A 23,334-nucleotide genomic window follows, 5' to 3' on the forward strand; every position below is an offset into this window, starting at 1 on the left:
CATTGTCATAATATCCAGGTTTGCCCAGATGGACTCAAAGACTGAAATGTCCGGCCCTGGATCCAGGCCTGGTAAGCACGGCCGACTGGCACCAGCAAACCAGTAGGATTAATGTAGGCGCGAAGCACAGGCAAGGGCTCACGGAGCACAGAACACAAGATCAATACAGCGTCCCAAGAAGCCACTGCACTAGCTTTGACTTGTCTACAACGTCTTGGGTATTAACGGTTCCCTGGTGACTACGATGTTACTAATTATGACAGATGAGAAAGGACAGGAAGCCAGAAACTCCCAAGAGATTGTCCAGGTGGTGCTTCTAACAAAGCACATGTTGATGAGGTGGCAAAGAAGGCAGGAAAAAAAGCTGATTTTGCTTCCCAAGCTTGTAGTCACCTTAAATTACAAAGAATCATTAGTTTTATTTTTGAAAACACCCTCTCCAATTAGGACTATAAACAATGCCTGAAAGGTGAACACGTGTGTGTACATACATGGAGACATGTATGGAAAATGTATTTTAAAGTGTACGGCAGTGCTAAAAAATTACACCAAGCTACACTGGGACATAATAAAAACATTACCTCCTGCCTCAGTTTTTTTTTTTTAAGCATAAATTTAATGCACTTTGATTGTAGGAGATCGTCCTCTCCAAGTTTCCTCTTGCTGTCTGGAGCATCTGAGCCAAGCTGACTCAAGGGGACCAACAAAATAACTGGGGTTTTCAGCTTACTGCAGCATGAACTTGCTTTGGGACAGAGTTCCAATTTAGTGGTAGAATTATATATTCTTATCTAGAATCCTGACAGAGCCTTTCCCCAAATTTAAGTGTTCGTCACTTCCACAAGTTTCTCTTCTTCCCATACACTGCACTTTCCCCATGAATTCTTCCTTGATTTTGCCTTCAGTTCGGAAGGTCTGCTCCCACCTGCTGCTTCTCCAAAGGAACAAAGCTCCATCTTGGTCACAGGAAAGAGATAGTAATTGATAGTAATTTGTATTCAGCAAATTCTTTCTTGCTGCTTCAATACATTATCCTAAGGACATGGAACATCTATGAAAAGTCACAGTATTATCAAGGGACACATTTACTTCTATTTCCAATCCATCAGGCGTTGGGTGCCCTTACCATTGTCCTTAACAAGAGCACTCTAATATATTTAAAAAGTCATGTAGGTTACCATGTTCATTTACCCAGGTCGAAGAGTAGACATAAAGCACTTGCAGCCTTTCAGTGTGGGGCACTTAATTACAGCTAATCAATTATGGGTATGACTCCAAAAGTAGATTTCTACAGGGCAGGAAGTACCTTCTTTTTTCTCCTATTATTTTGTGAAAATTTTCAGACACACAGAAAAGTTTAATTATACAAGCAAACACACCTAGATGCTATAGTTAACATTTTGCTATTTAGGGAATGACTGTAATTACAATTCTGGGCCTATCTATACTCCATAATCGTTTATGTACAGTCATGAAGGCCCGGTTCCAATACTAAAAGCATGGAAGAAATTTTTAACTTTACCCAGGAAACTGCCACAAAATCATTGTCAAAATGAACTAAGCTTTTTTCTAGACTTCTCAAAAAAGAGAAAACATTCTCATTTTTTTTCCAAAGAAAATAACTGTAAGACAAAGGTCAGTGAAGCACCATAAGGAAAAATAAATGAAATGGCTTCGACACTGACAGAAACCTTTTAGCTAAAGACAGCAATTTCTTGGGAGAAGAAAGGAACAACTTGCAACTGTGCACCACTGTTCACCATACCCAATGTGCATGATACTGGTTCAGAAATTCTAATCGGTTCCAGCTCTAACACTGCCAACTCATCAGCAGAAAATTCACAGGCGGGAAAAATAGTCCCTAAGGTGATGTGAGCTCAATGTTATAACTAGAAGCACCTGCCCTGGTAAGATGTAACAAAGTAACAGCTGTCAGGATCTGAAAGCTTAGAATTTCAAAGGATATATTTAGCTACTTATTCTGCTTTAGGTCAAGGTGAAGAAGTCCTTTGAGGGGTTAAATTTCACCAAATGTTTGTAGCGCTAATAGCCATGTTTTTTATATAATAAATCTCTCCTCCAGGAACATAAAAACAATTTAAAAACATTATTTTCTTTTCTTCACGCTTTTGAGGTAGAAGCCATGAAACATCACTCTCAATTAACTGAAACACAGATCAATTAATTATGTGACCTTGTCGAAGGTCCCAAAATGAATCAGACTGGGAGCTGTGAAATGAAAGCCAATCTTCTGATTACCATAAATAGTATGTGCTCTCAAACAGCATTAAACAAAAGAACAGTAATTCTTACAAAATGATGCAATATTGGCTAAAGCTTACTGGTTTGCTAAGGATTAAAATTATGCACAAAATAAAATAAAGCAGAACTGCTTGGTGTCTGCTCAGGTCCACTGTGCAACTCTGCACACCACTAAGGTAGATTATCGTTTTACTCTTCCCAGCTCCCGAAAGCCAGTCCTTGAGGAGGGAGGAGTGCAAGGAAAACCATCTCTGCTGGCCTCCATCACTCTAGAAGGCTCAGTTTCCACTGGGTTCTTTTGTTGATCTTCGGGGGAATAAAGAGCTCAGCATCTAGAAGAAAGGAAAGGGAAACTGTGACAGACACACTTTCCTGCTGGGGCAAGCTGAGGCAGTAACTCTGTGCTAAAACTGGGCGACTGGGCTTTGCAGCTATAAGATAACCAACAGACCAGAGTTAATGTTCCTGTTACCCTCACAACCTTCAGTCCGAGTAAACAGCCTGGAGGCCCTGCCCCAAGAAAAAAGATTTCCACTTTGGGCATAGGGAAGGGTAGAAGAAAAAATGCCCACTGAGTGATACAAAGTAGAAGAATTTTCTATATTTTGAGAGGGAGGGGGTGGGGGTTACAAGGCCATATGTAATTATTAAATCTCATCAAACTGTATACCTACGATCTGTACATTTCACTACAAAATTTACCTTAATTAAAAGAGAAAAAAAATGTGGGAGCATGTTATTCGGTTAACAATTAATGAATAGAAAATACTTTTATGATAAATTTTATGAACGGGGGTGGTTGGGTGGCTCAGTGGTTGAGCATCTGCCTTTGGCTCAGATCTTGATCCTGGAATCCTGGGATTGAGTCCCACAGCAGGCCCCCCACCTGGGAAGGGGGGAGTGGGGGGGGGAGTGGCTGTTTCTCCCTCTGCCTGTGTCTCTGCCTTTCTCTCTCATGAATAAATAAAATCTTTTTAAAAATTAATAAATAAATTCTATGAATATGCCAATCAATAAAAATGTCCCTATAATATTTGTAGAAAAAAGCAAATGGAGGAGGAGGAGGAGGATACGGTATAACTGTCACTATTAGATAAAACTCCCAGGCCTTTTTCCTTTTTTTTTAAGATTTTTTTTTTTTTAAAAGATTTTATTTACTCATGAGAGACAGAGAGAGGAAGACATAGGCAGAGGGAGATCAGATTCCTGCAGGAAGCCTGATGTGGGACTCAATCCCGGGACTCCAGAATCACGCCCTGAGCCAAAGAGGCACACTCAACCACTGAGCCACCCAGGCATCCCCTTAAAGATTTTATTTTTAAGCAATCTCTTCACCCAATATGGGGCTTGAACCCACAGCCCTAAGATCAAGAGACATGGCTCCACCTGGGGCCCCTTTCAATCAGATTTGTGGTAGCAGAGATAGATATAGAGGTAGCTTAGATATGAGAAAATACGTATATATAAAGGCACTCTTTCTCAGCATTGTTTGTAATACACTTCCAACAGAAGGACATCTGTATTAAAAAGTATTAAGAATATTTAACAATGTGATAAAATAAGATGTTTTTAAAAATATGATTTTCATATACTTACGTGTACTAGAAATTATCAAATTTTAATACTCTTTGACATACTTTTCTGTACAATCCAGATTTTTACCACTAATCACATCAGCTTTATAATTTCATGTACAGTTAATATTTTCTACTCCCCTAAACAAAAAGCCAGATAGACAAAAAGACCACAGGAGATTTTCCTAATTTAAGGACACTGATACTGGAAATTCATTATCAGCAAGGTCCATCATTTCATGTGAAATATTGACTAAACTTTAAATGATCTTAAAAAGAAAAAAGAAACAGGTTATGAAAATAAACTATTCTATTTTTTAAAAATTAGACATAACTATAATTACATTTGATTTCTACACTTAACTAAGAATACCAACCATTCACTTTTTAGCAGGAAAGTAATTGTTCTGACAAACTGTAAGACAAGGCACAACATCCTTCACCTTTCCATGTTTGAATTTCTCTGTACAAGAGTTACGTTTGCAAAAATACTTTGAGGGTCTTATCAATTTTCCAAGGACTTTTCTTAATCTTTTGATAGTCATTCCCATTTGAAGCACTTAATTTGTTATCAACTATAACTAACAAGCCCAACTCAGCTACAAAAATTCAAGCACTTTTCTGAGAACACTTTAATCCATTTTATGAAACCCTACATTTTTGCAAGATTTACAACTGATCTGCATGATACTGGGCTGTAAATGTGAAAGAGAGAAAATGCCCATCATGTCACAGATCCCACTCTGTGAGTGTGCTTAACTACTCACTTGTACCCTTAGCTGGGAGGGGCAGTTGAGGCATCTGTGCATGGGGCTTTGTCAGTAGTTCATCTGCCTACTTTTAGAATATGAGAACCTCTCTTCTCCTACACCATCTTGTAACCACAAGGACACTGATAATACTTATGTATTCAGATACTGAAGACCCTCAAAATATTAGTGTCTTGAAGGCTCAGCTGGAAAATGCAAGGGCTCTTTGATAAAGCCACCAAAATACTCTAGGGAAAGATGTCTAGACTTGACCTCAAGGTCAGCAGCAGGCCAATAGTGAGGAAAGTGGGGCAGAAATCACACCTAGATTGCAGAGTACAAGCTGAGCAATTACCAAGCTGCCTCAGATCTAAGATGAACTCTTAGCAACTCAGAACACTACGTGTATGTCAGGACTGATACAGCAAAAGCAGTCAGCCTTCAGGAAGAAGGAGAGATAGGAGCATAGTAGTTACTGTCCAGATACATGAGCCAGGCTGGATGGAAAGTAGATCATTTATTCCCAGGAGCAACATAAGCTATTAAACTTCAAACTTACTGTATACTCCAAAGGCTACTTCAAATGTCATCAGAATGCTGGTATAGCATAGCATTTAAAGGAAAAAATATTCAGAAAATACAAATTACAGTAGTAAAAACTCCCAATTATTTCAAAATATACCACTAACTTCTGAAAGAGGCCGGTATGCTTGATTGAGCCACCTGCAGGGTAAATACTCAGGCACCAAAAAGATCTGTTTCTAACCAAATTTAAAAAAGAAAGCCTTTAGGGCTTTTAACTTTTTAAAATTTATTTATTTATTTTTATTTATGATAGTCACACAGAGAGAGAGAGAGAGGCAGAGACACAGGCAGAGGGAGAAGCAGGCTCCATGCACCGGGAGCCCGACGTGGGATTTGATCCCGGGTCTCCAGGATTGCGCCCTGGGCCAAAGGCAGGCGCCAAACCGCTGCGCCACCCAGGGATCCCCTAGGGCTTTTAACTTTAAGGGCTCTGCAGTCTAATTGGGAATCATCTCCCTGACCAATAAACAAAACAAAACAAAACATTTTAGGTAAATTTAAATAGGAAATGTAAATGAAATGCTAACATTCTTTGGTTACAAAGAATGTAACAAATTTTATTGTTAATCCTGAAGATGATTATGAGAATGTCCCCAAGATGCAATGCTTAACTGCCAAGAGCCAAAATGATGATTCAGAAGGATCCTTAAAATATATATGTAAATTGGACTGTTTAGACTCCAACTTCAACTGTGATGTGTTTGTATGGACAAGTGTACACCAGGGTATGGGCAGTGTTATGTCAAGATAATCGTTTAAAAATTCATATGTTTAATGTCATGTTGGATTGCCCACCCCTCCCATTCTTACAACTAGAGGCACTAAACTTTTATTAAAAAGTCATAAAATTGAGGGAAAATTGTAGTCAATACCTGATCTCTCCTCATACTGTTGACCTTCTCAACACTTATACAAAGATACTCCTTCTGCTGAGAACTGTGATCATGAAAAGGAAAAAATACTAACCATGAACTGGTACTGAAGTCTTCTGTTGTTGATAGGAGGCCATGATACTATTTGCAGTAGAATTGGGACCTAGAACCTAAGCAGAAAGTAATCAGGAAAGGTTATTTTATATTTCTAATGACTACAGATACCAAAAGCCAAACTTTCACCAGCAGTAAATACGTCATTTTCATGGTATCAAGCATAGTTATTCTCTTTTCCTTCATGATTTTACTTTGCCAGTTTTCCCAGTCTCAATTCAGATGTCCCAATCTCCTTTCTTCCAGAAGAGAAGGTAATGATAAGAAGGTAACTGTCTTTTCCAAATAAGCAAGTCATACCCTGAGGGGAGAAGTACAAGATGCTATAGAATACAGAGTATCAAACTGCACTCAAAGATTTGTGGGAATTTGATATTAAAACAAATACTTGCATATCATGGAGTAGAAAGGAAACTGTGCACACGTGTTCAAGGTAAAACAAGACACTTCATAGGAATTCTGTGTCTGTATAAGCCTCAGGGGGCACTGGCCATCCCTCTGTTTTGTCTTCACTTGGCTCAGCATGCATATCCTTGGGGGCACCTTCTCAGCAGCAATGTCTTGCTCAAAGCACTTCCCCAGGACTCACGGGATCCTGTACAAGGCCATTACCACAATTTACCAACCAGAGCAAACACAGAATTCTAGTTTTATTTCCCCAGAAGACTCTTAAAGTTGGTGTCTCAGAAATTAATATGATCTTCAGCTATCAAAAGGATTGAAATCTTGCCATTTGCAATAACATGGATGGAGCTAAAACGTATTACGCTAAATGAAGTCAGTCAGAGAGAGACACATACCGTATGACCTCACTCATATATAGGATTTAGGAAAGAAAACAGATGAACATATGGGAAGGGGGAAAAGAAGAAAAGGAGAGAAGGAAACAAGCCATGAGACTCTTCTGATAGAGAACAGAAGGCTGACGGAGGGACACGGTGGGGAATGGGCTAGACGGGTGATAGGGCCACTTGTGATGAGCACTGGCTATTATATGTAAGATGAATCACTGAATTCTACTCAGAAACCAGTACTGTATTGTAGAGTAAGTAAGATTTAAATTTTAAAAAATTAAAATACGATCTGAATAGAAAAGAGTAGGGAAGAGAGCAGGGAAGAGCATAGGGAGGTACAATAAAGTGTTAAAGCTTCAAAAAACCAGTATAGTTTTGAGGATGATCACATTTCTTCTAGGAAATAGCTATTTTAGTAAATTCAAATACTTATGGGGTGCTGATTCTCAACTTTATTTTTATGGTATGCTATGTGTGCTTCCATCTACCCTTTCATCTAACCTTCAGAGCAGTCTAGTGAAGTGTATACGGCGGTCTATCCCCATTTATAACTGAGGAAACTGAGGCCCCAGTAAAGCTCAAGTGTTTCCAATCAGTGAGCTCAATACCAGTTTCTCCCCAGGCTCCAAATCCTCCCTTCTCTACAGTGCTTATGACGCTGGGACTGGGAGCCTGAGAAACCATCCCACCTTTGCCACCTGGCTCACTATGCTCCACCCACAGCAGACACCCGACAGAGGGCAGGGCTGGAAAAACAGGGGTGCGCTCCTTGTTTTCACGCAACACCTCTTTACCCTGGTAGAGGCTGTTTATTCCAGTTTGCTTATTTCTATAGACTTAGAGCCATCGTGCCCCCTCAGCAATATCAGCACCAGTTGGCTGGCACCCCTCCTTAGAGGGTTAAGAACCAGCTCAGCAAGGCCCCACACCCAAGCTTTTAAACTGTAATAATCCCAAATTCTTCCTTTGTTCTCTCATAGTTACTATTTTGGTGTTCCTTCTCTGTGCGCCCTTTTGCCTTTTCAGTTCTCTAATACTTGTTCAATTAGTTCCATATATTAAATTCTCTCTGCTAAAATAATAGCTGTGCTTGTTTTCCTTAATGGACCAAGCCCAACACACCAGCCTTTCTAAATCAAAACAGAAACTCAGAAACTCTTAACAATAGGCCTCAGGTGTGAGAGACTGAGCAAAGGTATACACAATAAAGAGATGGTAACAATTCAGCATTCCTGATAGGACACAACTGCCTTAAACATAAGTAGCAAAGATCCTCATAACGGTAGATAGAAGTGTTAAGTCAAATTTTCCATAAAACAAAAGGGAAAGCAATTGTCTGAGTTACTTTTGTTGTTGTTGAAGATTTTCACAGAGAGTGTGTGTGAGAATGGGGATAGGGGCAGATGGGAGAAGTAGAGGGAGAAAGAATCTCAAGCAGACTCTGTGCTGAGTATGGAGCCCAATGTGGGGCTCCATCCCACAACCCTGAAATCGTGACCTGAGCTGAAATCAAGAGTCAAATGTAAAAAAAAAAAAAAAAGAGTCAAATGTTTAACCGACTGAGCCAACCAGGTGCCCCTGTCTGGGTTACTTTAAAGAACTCTGATCCCCTCCAAAGTCTGAACAGGGAAGTAAGAGGCCACCTGTGGCCCCAGCATCCCCCTTCTCCACTCCGATTTCACTGAAGGCGGGGGCAACTGTCTGACTTGCCTGTCATTTCCATGACAGCTGTTTCACATGGATAGGAGAAATAAAAACAAACTTAACCTAGGCCAAGGTGTAGTCAAATAGGAAATCTTCTTACCAACAGGTTAAACATAAGCCTAAGGTAATGCAACTACAGCATACTATGTTTTTAAGAATAAGAAAATTTTTTGCTTTGACTTTTAAGAGACTGTGTGAACATAAGAACCTGCGAAATGATTTTTTAAAAATGCACATTCTGTCTCTGAGGAAAACTTACAGGTGTAGCTGAATTCTGCTGGTGGGTAAGAGTCCAAATTTCTGGAAGTGACCTTTCCATCAGCTGGAGGGTATCTTCAAAGGCCTTCTGTAATTCCCTTCCTTGCTCATCAAACTCAAAGAGAAAGAGCATCTTTAAAATATTGTGTACTTCATCTAGAGAGAAGAAATTTGAAAAAGTGGTTACTTGGGTCCCCAGCTCCTTGCTGGATCATATCATGGTTTCTTTCCCAAGCAAAAAAATATTTAATATCACACTATAGTTGCTATCTCCCACATTTTTCTTCCCAAATGCTGGAATAATTCAACATTTCTACTTCAAAAAGAAAAAGGAACATACTGGGGCCCAAGCAGGAAGCAATGTCTTCATAATCCATTACCTATACTTTGGCTTTGGCACTGATGTCTCCCACAGTGCCTGGGCGGGGGGCCAGTGAAGGAAGGCTTCTAGGTTACCAGCTAAGAGTGGTTCAGGAATGTGCCCTGAAAGGATGTTTCCTGCCGAAAGTTTCTGTCTTTCCTCAAGTTGGGAAAACTACTTTAATTACCACTGAACTCTGTGCTATCCATTCACTTTTTTTTGGAGCAAGAGTCACCAGTATTGAGAATATACCTTTCAGTTTTTCAGTGCTCTGTACAATTTCATTCAGTGCCTCCAAAAGGGCCAGATCCTCCAGTGGACTCCCTTCTTTCAGGCTATGCTTCTTCCGCTCTGCTTTGCGGCGGTTCTTAGATGATCGCCTATTAGAAGACGTTAGAAAGACGTTATAGAAGGGGCTCTTTTTGCACTGAATAGATTAAAATAAATGTACCTGTTGGCCATCAAAACTTTCTGAGAACCCAGAGAGTCTATAGATGGTATGTATATTGGGGAAAAATGGTGATGAGGTGTTAGGAGTAACAGCTAAAATAAATTTGGGAGAGGCAAGTCTTCAAGGCAGGAAGTAATAAAGAAAACCCTAAAAAGTAGTATCTGGTCTTGAAATTCTGATTAAAATACAGAGTAGGGCAGCTCAGGTGGCTCAGAGGTTTAGTGACGCCTTCAGCACAGGGCGTGATCCTGGAGACCCAGGACCGAGTCCCACGTCGGGCTCCCTGAGTGGAGCCTGATTCTCCCCCTGCCTGTGTCTCTGCCTCTCTCTCTCTCTCTCTCTCTGTCTGTCTCTCATGAATAAATAAAATCTTTAAAACTAAATAAGTAAATAAATAAAAATAAAATACGGAGTAAAATGAGGTTATATCTGATAATGAGAGCTGGAAGAAAAACGGAAGAACCAACTTAAATTTTAGAATAAAAAACAAACTTAAAGGCAATAAAGTAAAATTTAAATTAGCATAGTAAAATTTGAATATAATAAAGTATATATGAACAATTACAGTTACACTCAAAACCATAAGATTGCTAGGAATAAACCTAACCAACCAGGCAAATGATCTGTACTCAGAAACTAGAGAACACTCATGAAAGAAACTGAGGACACAAAGAAATGGAAAAATTTCCATGCTCATGGATTAGAAGAAAAATATTGTTAAAATGTCTCTGCTACCTGGAGCAATCTATATATTCAAAGCAATCGCTATCAAAATACCATCACCTTATTTCACAGAGTTGGAACAATCATCCTAAAATTTGTATAGAACCAGAAAAGACCCTGGATAGCCAAAGGAAGGTTGAAAAATAAAACCAGAACTATTGGCATCACAATTCCAGACTTCAAGCTCCATTATGAAGTTGTAATCATCAAGACAGTGTGGTACTGGCACAAAAACAGACACATAGATAAATGGAACAGAATAAAGAACCCAGAAATGCACCCTCAACTCTATGGTCAACTAATCTTTGACATGGCAGGAATGAATATCCAAATGGAAAAAGACAGTCTCTTCGACAAATGGTGTTGGGAAATTTGGATAGCTACATGCAGAAGAATGAAATTAACCATTTATTTACACCATACGCAAAAATAAGACTCAAAATGGATAAAAGACCTAAATGTGAGATAGGAATCCATCAAAATCCTAGAGGAAAACACAGACAGCAACCTCTTTGACCTTGGCCACAGCAACTTTTATTAGACATGTCTCTAAAGGCAAGGGGAAACAAAGGTAAAAATGAACTATTGGGACTTTGTCAAGATAAAAACTTTTGCATAGCAAAGGAAACAGTCGACATAACCAAAAGACAAGCAACAGAATGGGAAAAGATATTTGCAAATGTCTTATCAGATAAAGGGTTAATATCCAAATTCTATAAAGAACTTATCAGGGGGGGCAGCCCGGGTGGTGAAGCGGTTTAGCGCCGCCTGCAGCCCAGGGTGTGATCCTGGGGACCCGGGATCAAGTCCCACATCAGGCTCCTTGCATGGAGCCTGCTTCTCGCTCTGCCTGTGTCTCAGCCTCTCATTCTCTCTCTGTGTCTCTCATGAATAAATAAATAAAATCTTTAAAAAAAAAAAACAAAACAAACAAAGAACTTATCAGGGTAGCCCCGGTGGCGCAGCAGTTTAGTGCCGGCTGCAGCCCACGGCGTGATCCTGGAGACCCGGAATCGAGTCCCATGTTGGGCTCCCTACATGGAGCCTGTTTCTCCCTCTGCCTGTGTCTCTGCCTCTCTCTTGCGCTCTGTGTCTCTCATGAGTAAATAAAAAAATTAAAATAAATAAAAAATTTTAAAAAAAGAATTTATCAAACTCAACACCCAAAGAATAATCTAGTCAAGAAACAGGCAGAAGACATGAACAGACATTTCTCCAAAGAAGACATACACATGGCCAACAGACACATGAAGAAATGCTCAACATCACTCATCATCAGGGAAATACAAATCAAAACCAGAATGAGATATCATCACACTGAACCAGTCAAAATGGCTAAAATCAACAAGTCAGGAAACAACAGATGTTGGCAAGGATGTGGAGAAAGGGGAACCCACCTACACTGTTGGTGGGAATGCAAGCTGGTGCAGCCACTCTGGAAAACAGTGTGGAGGCTCTCCTCAAAAAGTTGAAAACAGAGCTACCCTATGACCCAGCGATTGCACTACTAGGTATTTACCCCAAAGATACAAATGGAGTGATCCGAAGGGGCACCTGAACCCCAATGTTCATAGCAGCAATGCTCACAAAAGCCAAACTATGGAAAGAGTCCAGATGTCCATCAACAGATGAATGGATAAAGATGTGGTGAATATATATAACGAAATACTACGTTAGCCATTAAAAAAAAGAGAAAGAAATCTTGCCATTTGAAATGACATGGATGGAACTAGAGGATATTATGCTAAGGGAAATAACTAAATCAGAGAAAGACAATTATTATATGATCTAACTCATATGTGCAATTTAAGAAAAAGAGAGGATCACAGGAGAAGGGAGGAAAAAACAACAAGACAAAATCAGAGAGGGAGACAAACCATAAGAGACTCTTAATCATAGGAAACAAACTGAGGGTCGTTGGAGGGGAGAGGGATGGGCGATGGGATAACTTGGTGATGTAATGAGCACTGGGTGTTATAAAAACTGATGGATCACTGACTTCTACCTCTGAAACCAATAATATATGTTAATTACATTTAAATTTTAAATAGTCAAATTAAAACACACACACACACACACACACACACACACACACACACACACACAAATCCTGTATCTTTCCTGCTCAGAGGCCTTTAATTATGCCACTTGTCTTGTCTGGGACTCTGTTGTCCTGACTCTGAAAAGCCCAGTTTCTAGCTGCCTCTCTTCTTGTTTCTGATCACCCTACATAACCTCAGAAATCTCTATTCTGAATTCCTAAAGCAATATTCAGTTTAAATACACAATCTTGCATTTTATGTTCCCCAAGGATGACTATAAGTTCTTACCTCCTTAAAAGTTTCTGGTAATATCCACTACAACTAGCATATGGGTGTTCTGCATAAGCATGATGACCTCTTCTAATCCTGACTTTGAACTGAGGATGCCTACAATCTTTATCTTTTTTTTTTTTTTTTAAGATTTTTATTTATTTGAGAAAGAGGTAGCACATCCAGGGGGAAGGGGCAGATGGAGGAGAAGCAGACTCCCCGCTAAGCAGGGAGCCTGATGCAAGACTCGACCCCAGGAACCTGAGATCATGACCTGAGCCAAAGGCAGACACTTAACTGGATGAGCCACCCAGGTGCCCCTCTTTATAATCTTTTAATGTTTTCAGTGCCTACACAGTCCAGTCACCTACTATTTGTTAAATGAATACATAATCAGATGTCATAACAATTGAGTACCAGTGTAAGGGCTTCATGCGCATGGGTAAACACACAATCCACAAAGCTAAGCAGAAAACATTTCCTAATTTCTTAGATATGTGGGGAAAGTCCTTGCACAAAACTACATCCTGGTCTTGAGAACTGTCCTCTCTCTCCCCTGCACTGTCCTATTGAAAAAGAACCTACTTACTTGCAGTTTCTCCATACACCCAGGGCATGGTCAATGTGCTGAATAAACATGATACATACGCTGATATCCTGGAGTTGCTATGGGAGTATTTGCCACTCATGTCACTGCCACTCAAGACACTGCTAGTTTCAGAGAAGAGGTCTGACTCTTGACCCCGGGGCACCTCATCATCTAGAAAAGAACAATCAGAAACAGAATGAAAACTCCCTGCTAATGTAGGTTTACCTTCAGTGGGGCAAGTGGAGTATAGTTAACCGGGACATAGCTGAGGATGGATGAAAATTCTTACAAAGTAGATCGCAAAGTGAAATGAGAGAATACTAAATAAAGTTATTACTACCATACACCATCACACCAATACCAACTCATTTTTTCTTTTCTTTCTTTTAAAGCAAAGGGACAAGGGCAAGGAGGTTCATTTTGTAAAATGTACGTCAGCTGCTCTGCTTGGTGGGGATGGAGGGAATGTGTGGTAGAGCTCTTCCCATTTATGATTGCTTAGTCCTGCCTCCAGCACCCCCCCCCAACACACAAAACACAGACATACACGGCCCTTAAGGGGTTTCAGAGGGCACAGATGTCCCCTGGCATGGTAATCACATGTCAGGAAGCACAATAAGCCACTAAGACAAAGTGTGATGTGTCCCCACCGGGCCAGAGCATCAATATCTTCACGCAGACACTCACCCAGATTCACCTGCTGTGCTTGCTCCTTGAGCTCTCGAACCACCAATAAACGTTTTTTATGGCGACTGAATGTGGCTGTCTGAGAGTCCAGAAGTGCCATATAATTCTTCTGGGCTGGGGGTGCAGATAGAAAATAATTTGAGCAAGATGTTTAAGAGAAAAAAACTAGGAGGGCAGTGAGGGAGTAAGAATTTAACAAAATGAAACAGGTTACTTAGGTTTTCCAAGTAAGATTTTTTTCTTATTGAGAATTAACCTACAACGTTTTAGGAGAATGAACTACATGTACATTGAGATTTCCAATCTCAGAGTTCATCAACATCATCCTGGAATACTTTCTGCCTTTAAATTGATAAAATCACCAGAACAAAGACTAGGTATCTAACTTAGGAGTGGACTAGCAAAGAAAAGGAATGTACAAGTAAGCTGTTAACAAAAACAAAGGACAGTCACTGAGATGCTTCCTAAACATGGGTATTAGGCCTATGCAGACAAATAGTGAGCATTTTTCTACATGCTCATTAGGGGGAAAAAAAATCTAAGCAAGAGCTGGTTCGATGGACAGTTGCAGGGTCAGGACTGAAGCCTTCAGTAACCAGGTAGGGGTACCTAGGTGAATGATACAGAAAGAATCCTCCCATGGTGCTAATGAAGATGGGAGAGGGGGATGCAGGCAGGGTAAGTATGTGAGTATCTGTACATGGCCCAAAAGTCAGATCTCAGAGTGAACTGTGCTTAAAAAGGCAGAGCTTACAACCAACCCTCATCCCTGGAAATTTCTGTAAGCCAAACTGATGTCCTGCTTTCCCACTCTACTTTTAAGGGAGTCATAGTGATCACCCGAGCATTCCAGAACTGGTAAAACTCAATGTACAAATATACCCTCCACCTAGATTTACTAATTATTTACATTTTGCCGTATTTTTGGCTTCCTGTTTTTCTCCATACACACAAGAGAACTATTATTTTTTTGTGGAGCCTTTTGAGAGTAGGTTGCAGATATGATCCTTCCCTCTTAAATACTTCAGAACATCTCTCAAGAATAAGGATATTATTATGATCTCACGGGTTGTGGGATTAAGCTCTTAGGCTCCACACTCAAAGGGGAGTCTGCTTGAGAGTCTCACTCTCGGCCCCTTCCCCCACTAATAAATAAATAAATCTTTAAAAAAAAGGACATTATCTAATATAAGCACAATACAACGATTAAATGCAAGAAATTGGCCACTGACAACTCCATTATCTAATATCTAGTTCATATTCAAGTTTACCAACTATTCTCAAATATAAAAATTCTTAACCATATCATATGATGTGTTTTTAACACTCAAATATATTGTATATTACCCATTTAACTGTTTAGCTTATTTAAAAATCCTGGTCAGAGTTAAGTGTCACACCCAGTGGAGAATTCTGATCAACTCTCTGTAAAACATTATTAAAGTGTAATAACAGAGTGAGTATTCGTTGTTCCCCACGTCTACACTTCCAAATGTAGGATTCTGAGATGTAACCCTTACCTTCTAAGATGGAAGGTTTTACATTGGTTTCTATTATATCTGGTCTGTTATATTTATATACCTAAAAAGAAAAATACAGTAATTTTAGGCAAGAAAACTGTAAGTCACTATAGAATTAAGACACTAGGAAGGAAATGGATCACTTTCAGAGGTTACGAGGTATTTTCAAGAGAAGCAGGCCTCTACAAGGTAGCTAACAAACATTCAAGTAATTTCAGTAAAAATCAGTAATATTTCACATTTAAAAAACTAATTCCAAACATCAAGAATAAAGGTTTTAAATGGTTTTAAAAATCCTTAGACCAGGAACCTATACTCTTACGACTTAATTTCATTAGCCTCAGAGGACAAGGGATTCCAGCTGACCCCGTCTCCACTGCGCTCTCGCTCTGCTAAGCACCCAACACAGGGAGGACTTTAAAAATTTTCCTACCAGTCTCAGAGCTTCTTCCCAGGCAGCTCCTTCCAATAATAAGAGCACAGCTTCTTCATAATCCTGACAAGGAAACATCAAGGGAGAGAACAGGTGAATGGAGCAAGCGTGTCAGATGCCACCACGACAAAGTGCAGAGCTGCCTACAGAGCGGGCTCTCTGCCTTCCAGCCTGTCCCTTGTAGTCCCAGTTTCTAGTATCATGTCTGGCCTAGAGTCCAAGGTGATGCAGATTCTGAAAATAACTATAAAAAACACAGCCTCATCTCCTCTCATCCTTGAGCATCAACACCACTACAGAGGTACAGAAATCCCATGTCTTGGCTACACCACTCAGTTTGATTCGGCAGATTTAGGGGCTTCTATACTCGTCTGTTTGCTCTTCAATGTTTATTTTTTCTCCAACTTTTATATTGAAAAACTTCAAACTGAACTGAAAAATGAGTGTAATAAACATGAGTGTAGCACACACGTGCATATCCTAAGTCTTCAAAAATTTTTGATGCTTGTAGCTTTACTAGTAAAAATGTTTGAGCATGTGCCACAATATATAATTATTGTATTTGTAAAGCATATAAAACAAAACATTTTTATATGTACATTTCATGCTTATTTATCTTTATACTATTATAGCTGGCATACAATGTTATTATCAGTTTCAAGTGTACAATATAGTGATTTGACCATTGTGTACATTACTCAACGCTCACCACAGTAAGTATAGTCACATCTGTCAACACACAACCTTATTAGAATATTATTGACTATACCCTCCAAGCTGTACTTTTCATTTCTGTGATTTATTTTATAACTAGAAGTTTGTGAAACTGGAAGTAAACAAAGCAAAACATATTTTTTTTAAATTATCTTTTTTAAGTGGGTGGTGGTGAGGCCCAGAGGGAGAGGGAGAAAAATCTAAAGCTGGCTCCATGCTCAGTATCCAGGTGTTGTATTTTACCTTTTTAAAGGGTAAAAAGTTTAAAATCTGTTCTTTGGGGCGCTTGGGTGGCTCAGTCAAGTTAAGCATCTGACTCTTGGATTTCAGCTCAAGTCAGGATCTCAGAGTTGTGACATCAACCCCCTCACTGGGCTCTGCACCAACATGGAGTCAGCTTGGGATTCTCTTTACTTCTCCCTCTGTACCTCCCCACCACATGAGTGTTCTCTCTCTCCCTCTCAAATAAATAAAATCTTTATTTTTTTTTAAAGTGAAATACTTAAGACAAATGGTTGGGTTTCTTCTAGTAATCACTGTCATAAAAAGAGGGAAGATGAGTATGCATTAGGTTAAAAGAGACTTAAGAGACCTAAGATACAAAATGTAATACATGACCCTAGATAGGAACCTATTTTGGATCAATCTACTGGAAAAATTTTGGAACCATTAAGGGGACTTGAATTTTAGTTATTAGATAAATTAAAATGTGTTAACAGAGAAAGATGAAAACCACATAAACTAAGCAAATTTAAGAACAGCACAGTATAATCTCCTTTTCTTTAAAAATGTACATGTATGTACCTATGTGTGTGCACAGAGAGAGCATTCTAGGAAGATTTAGAAATTGGAGGGAATAGCAACAATCTCTTGAGTGATAGGAATGATGTGTTTTGTTATTTACTTTCAGCATTTTATTTATTTTTAAAGACTTTATTTATTCATGAGAAACACAGAGAGAGAGAGAGGCACAGGCACAGGCAGAGGGAGAAGCAGGCTCCATGCAGGGAGCCTGACTCGATCCTGAGTCTCCAGGATCATGCCCTGGGCTGAAGATAGCGCTAAACTTCTGGGCCACCGGGGCTGCCCAACTTTCAGCATTTTAAACAATCTACAATACATACATACTACTTTAAGTTATTTTTAATTAAAAATATTAAATAAAATAAGTATTTTCGGGCAGCCCCGGTGGCGCAGCGGTTTAGCGCCGCCTGCAGCCCAGGGTGTGATCCTGGAGACCCGGGATCGAGTCCCACGTTGGGCTTCCTGCGTGGAGCCTGCTTCTCCCTCTGCCTGTGTCTCTGCCTCTCTCTCGCTCTCTATAAATTAAATAAATAAATAAATAGATAGATAGACAGACAAATAAATAAATAAATAAAATAAATAAAATAAAATAAAATAAAATAAAATAAAATAAAATAAAATAAAATAAAATAAAATAAATTTTCTTCCCAGACCCCAATGCATATACCACACTAACGGGCCTAGACCACAGGTCCACAAACGGACATAGCAGGGTATGTGCTGTTTGACCCACAGAGAAAGAGTGAGAGAGAGGGAGAGGGTTTTACTGAGGTGGCAATCACATGACATACAAGCACAGTAAAGTGTACAATTTGTTTCTGCCAACAGATCCTGTCCCTGTACTTTAAATAAAACCACCACTTTGCACCTAAATAAATAAAGTACAACTTGATGGCATTTACTATATTCAGTGTTGTATAACCACCAAAGCTTTTTAAATCACCCGAAAAAAAACACTCCCACTTCCAACTCCCTTCCTCCCTGGTGACCTCTGATGTGCCTTTTTCCTGGGTTTGCCTCCTTGGGTTCTATCATACCACAGAAACCATACAATAGGTGACCTTTTGTGTCTGGCTTCTTTCACTTAGCATAATGCTTTCAAGATTTAGCCAAGTTGTAGCATGTATCAGGTCTTTGTTCCTTTTTTAAGATTTAAATTTTTTGTATTTTTTTTAAAGATTTATTTGTCTGTGAGAGAATGAGAGAGAGAGAGAGAGAGAGAGAGAGAGAGAGAATGAGCAGGAGAAGAGGGAGAAGTAGATTCTCCACTGAGAAGGGATCCCAGGACCCTGGGATCATGACCCGAGCCAAAAGGAGACACTTAACCAACTGAGCTACCCAGATGCCCCTGTTCCTTTTTTTTTTAATTAATTTTTTGGATTATAATAAAATGCACATAAGTTTACCATTTTAATCAGTTTTTACCAGATAGCCCAGTGGCATTAAGTAAATTCACATTGTTGTGAAACAATCACCATCATCCATCTCCAGAATGTTTTTCATCTTGCAAAACTGAAACCTTATACCCGTGAAACAATAACTTCCCATGCTTCTCTACCCCTGCCTCTGGCAAACACCATTCTCCTTTTACCAGTCTAAGTACCTCATTGTAAGTAGAATCCTACCTTACTAGTCCTTTTGGATACCTCACTTAGCATAATGTTTTCAAGGTTTATCCAAATTGAGGCATCCATCAGTTTTTCATTCTTTTTTACAACTGAATAATATTCTTCTGTGTGCATACAAATAAACGTGTGTATCTCATGATTTATCCATTCATCTGTCATGATGGACATCTGGGCTATTTCTTCCTTTTGGTTATCATAAATAACGCTGTTATAAACATTTGCACACAAGTTTCTTTGTAGACATATTTTTGCATTTCTCCTAAGTATATATTTACAGGAGTGAAACTGTTGGGTTATATGTTTAACTTTTTAAGGAACCATTAAACTGTTTCCCATAGAGGCTGTACCATTTTACATTCCCACCAGCAATATACAAGGGTTTCTGTTTCTCTACATCCTTGCCAACTTATTTTTCATTTTTCTGATTAAAGCTATTCTAGTAGGTATTGTGGTTTTGATCTGCATTCCTTAATGAACAATGAAACTGAACAACTTCTCACATACTTGTTGGCCATTTGTATATTTTCTTTAAAGAAATATCTATTCAAATCTTTTGGTCATTTTAAAAATGGGTTGTCTTTTTGTTCTTAAGCTGTAAAATTTCTTTACATATTCAGGACATAACAAGAAAACTATAAACCAATACCCCTTATGGATAAAAATCTTCAAGAAAATTTCAACAAATTGAATTCACCAAAGAATAATACATTATGACAAAGGTAGGTTTAACCCAGGGATGCAAGACTCTTTAACATTCAAAAATCAATGTAACTCACCCTAGCACTGATCTAAAACAAAAATACCTTAGTTGAAATGCATTTGACAAAATTCAATACCCACTCATGATAAAAACTCTTAGAACCAAGAACAGAAGGGAATTTCCTTAAGCCAAGAAGACATGGATTGGCAAATATTTTCTGTAAAAGGCCAGAAAGCAAATATTTTAGGCTTTGTGGGCCAGACCATCTCTGTCGCAACTCCTCAACTCTGTGGCTGCACACACAAAACCAGTCACAAAAAATACATAAACAAATAGGTGTGGCTATGTTTCAATATAATTTTATTTATAGAAACAGGTGGCCAGCTAGATTTGGCCCATAGGCTATATAGTTTGCCAACTCCAATAGCCCTGCCAGGTTCTTACATCTATTGAAAACCAAGAGCAAACCTCACACTTACCAGTGAAAGACTGGTAAAGACTACTATAAGAAAAAGGCAAGAATGCCATGCCCATCCACTCTTACCACTTCTATTCAACACTATACTGGAAGTCCTAGCTAATACAGTAAGGCTAGAAAAAAATATAAAGGCATACGAATTAAAAAGATAAAACTGTCTAGTCACAGAAACTATGCTCATTAATATAGAAAATCCTAGAGAATTTATTCCAAACAGTCCTAGAAATAATAAATAAATTCAGCAAGGTTGTAGGATATACGGTCAACATACAAACAAATCAAAATAAGACAAAACAAAACTATATTTCTATTTACTAGCAACAAAAAACTGGTAAGTGGAAAAAAAAAAATACTAGTCAAGTCCTATAACTCCAGCTCTGGCCAACACCTCAACTGCAGTCCTTGAACAACCCTGAGCCACAGGCCTTAAACTAAGCCCTGCCCAGATTCTTGATTCAGAGAAACAAATATTTTGTTTGTCATTTGAAGCTAAGTTCTAAGGTGATTTGTTACATATCCATAAATAAGTAATACATCCAGTGTAGGGAGTACAGGAGCAACAGAGGAGGTACTCACACATCACTGATGGGAACACAAAATGATATAGCCACTGCAGAGCAGCTCTGCACCTCCTTACAAAGTTACGGATCCCACTTACGTCACTACCATTCCCACTCACAGGTTATTTACCCAAATGAAATGCAAACATCTGTCCTCACAAAGACTTGTACCAGATTGTTCACAGCCACTTTATTCTAACCTTAAGCTGAAAACAATCCAAATGTACATCGACTCGTTGATGAATCCACAAATCATGACCTATTCAAACAACAAAAGACCAATGAGCACAATCAAAAGCAATACACAGATACACAATATAACATGGATGAATCTCAAAAGCATTATATGACTTCCACTCTCTAGTCCAACACACAAGGAACTTGGAAGACATCCTCCCATCAGTAAAAAGCTGAGCAAACTGAAAATCAACTCTCCTTTGATCGATTTGGAGAACTGAAGTCATAGGGCAAACTGCTGCCCTAAGAAGTGGAGAGACAGGCAGATGCAGAGATTTACATCTTACCAGAAGAAAGCAGGGACTCACACATAGAACTCTCCACCAGAACCAGTACTAGGGTAGGAAAATCTAAAGTGACCAATGCTGAAGGATCACTGTAGATAAAGCTAGAGTTGAAAACTCTATGGATGTCCGGTCTTAGGGAGGCTCCTACACTTTTGTTGAGTTTTTACCTCCATGAACCCTAGGAAGTTCTCACAGTGAGGATCAGATGAAAATCTCCTGCTTCTGGTAAGAAGGGAAAAGTCATCTTGATTATGCCCAGAGTAACATAGTGCTCTTAACAAGGCCTGCTCTCAAGAGAAACTATTTTGCCAGAGCCTAACTAACTAAAACTGGTTTGACTTGGGCCTAACTAACATGAGTGAAGAGAAATACCCAACTCCAGCTCCCCCTGGCCCTTCTGTCCTACCTAAGGAGTGAAAAATATGAGAAGCACTGGTGAAGTTCAAGCTCCAGGGCTACAGGCTCACTAAAAGACTGACACATAATCACAGGACCGTGGAATGTTTCTCCTCTCTGCACACCTTATCACCACATCACTAAAGGCCTTATTTATCAAATTTCCTTCTACCCAGTATCTCATGGTAGGCTTCCAACAAAAAATTTAAAAGGACAAAAATCGTTTGAAGAGCCAGAGGAAGCATCAGAAGAAGACTTACAAAAAAAAAAGAAAAAGAAGAAGAAGAAGACGACAACGACGACGACGACTTACCTATGGCAGGGATATTGAAATCATGAAGTCAGGAATGATTTTAAGTTGATTATACTTGAAACTAATGTGACACTGTATGTGAATTATATTTCAATTAGAAAAAGAAAAAAAAGAGGTATGATTAACATGCTAAAGGCTCTAATGGGAAGAGCAGACAACATGTAGGAACAGATGGGTAATGTAAGCAGAAAGACAAAAATTCGAAGAAAGAATCAAAAAGAAATGTTAGAAAACAAAAGCGTTATGTGAGTGAAAGAAGCCAGACTAAAAAACCACATACCAGATGGTTCCGTTTATATAAAATTCTAGAAAAATCAAAACTGTAATGACAAAAAGCACATCTTTTTGGTAAGAACTGAGCGTAGAGGAAGAAGACTCACTGCAAAAGGGGAAGCAGGGAACTTTCTGGGGTGTTACAAATGTTCTATTATCATGGTTGTAGTAGTGTTACATGACCATAAGCCTTTGTCAAAACTCATCCAACTGTTCATTTAAAATTAATTTTTTATATGTAAAGTATATCCAATTAAAAATATACAAATTTTATTTTATTTTTTTTTTTAAGATTTTATTTACTCACTCATGAGAGACTTAGAGAAGTAGAGACATAGGCAGAAGGAGAAACAGGCTCCCTATGGGGAACCCAATGCAGGACTCGATCCCAGGATCCCAGGATCACGCCCTGAGCCAAAGGCAGATGCCACCCAGGCATCCCAAAAATATACAAATTTTGGGATCCCTGGGTGGCTCAGTGGTTTAGCTCCTGCCTTCGGCCCAGAGCATGGTCTTGGAGTCCCAGGATCGAGTCCCACATCAGGCTCCCCGCGTGGAGCCTGCTTCTCCCTCTGCCTGTGTCTCTGCCTCTATCTCTCATGAATAAATAAATAAAATATTTTAAAAAATACAAATTTTAAGTACATAAATTAAATATATATATATACACACACACATATATGAATTAATCTTGATTTATAGAGGAAAGAAAAGATGGTGGCATCTTACTCATTTAATTAACCATTTTAGGTGGTATACATTTCTACTCTTGCCTTGTTTTATGTATATCTTTCTTATTTATTGATGTTTTGAGCTCATTCACCCAATATAATTTTTTGCCAGGATCTATCAAATTTTAGTGACCTTTTTTCACTCACTCTTATTACATGAAAGACATTCAGGTATTTTAAAAGCACAATTATATTACACAAATGTGCCTACTAGTAACAACTGTA

At 39.0% G+C, this 23,334-nt stretch overlaps 1 protein-coding gene across 4 annotated transcripts in view; it reads right to left on the reverse strand.

Annotated features, from left to right (window-relative positions):
- Positions 1-394: 394 nt before the first annotated feature.
- Positions 395-23,334, reverse strand: part of ELP1 (elongator acetyltransferase complex subunit 1) — a 58,687-nt gene continuing 35,747 nt past the window's right edge. For 2 of the 4 annotated variants that reach the window (XM_072842301.1, XM_072842300.1), the window contains exons 30-37: positions 15,989-16,051; positions 15,556-15,616; positions 14,036-14,149; positions 13,408-13,519; positions 9,526-9,653; positions 8,914-9,068; positions 6,137-6,212; positions 395-2,594 (exon numbers count right to left, since the gene is read on the reverse strand). In XM_072842301.1, the coding sequence (XP_072698402.1) occupies positions 2,527-2,594; positions 6,137-6,212; positions 8,914-9,068; positions 9,526-9,653; positions 13,408-13,519; positions 14,036-14,149; positions 15,556-15,616; positions 15,989-16,051 (777 nt within the window). In that variant the 3' untranslated portion in view covers positions 395-2,526. Of the gene's footprint in view, positions 2,595-6,136; positions 6,213-6,350; positions 6,752-8,913; positions 9,069-9,525; positions 9,654-13,407; positions 13,520-14,035; positions 14,150-15,555; positions 15,617-15,988; positions 16,052-23,334 lie in introns of those variants that run through there. The other 2 variants (XR_012038470.1, XM_072842302.1) reach the window with 2 other exon arrangements.

This window comes from Canis lupus, chromosome 10 (assembly GCF_048164855.1).
Source record: "Canis lupus baileyi chromosome 10, mCanLup2.hap1, whole genome shotgun sequence".
In the NCBI taxonomy this organism is placed as follows: domain Eukaryota; kingdom Metazoa; phylum Chordata; class Mammalia; order Carnivora; family Canidae; genus Canis; species Canis lupus.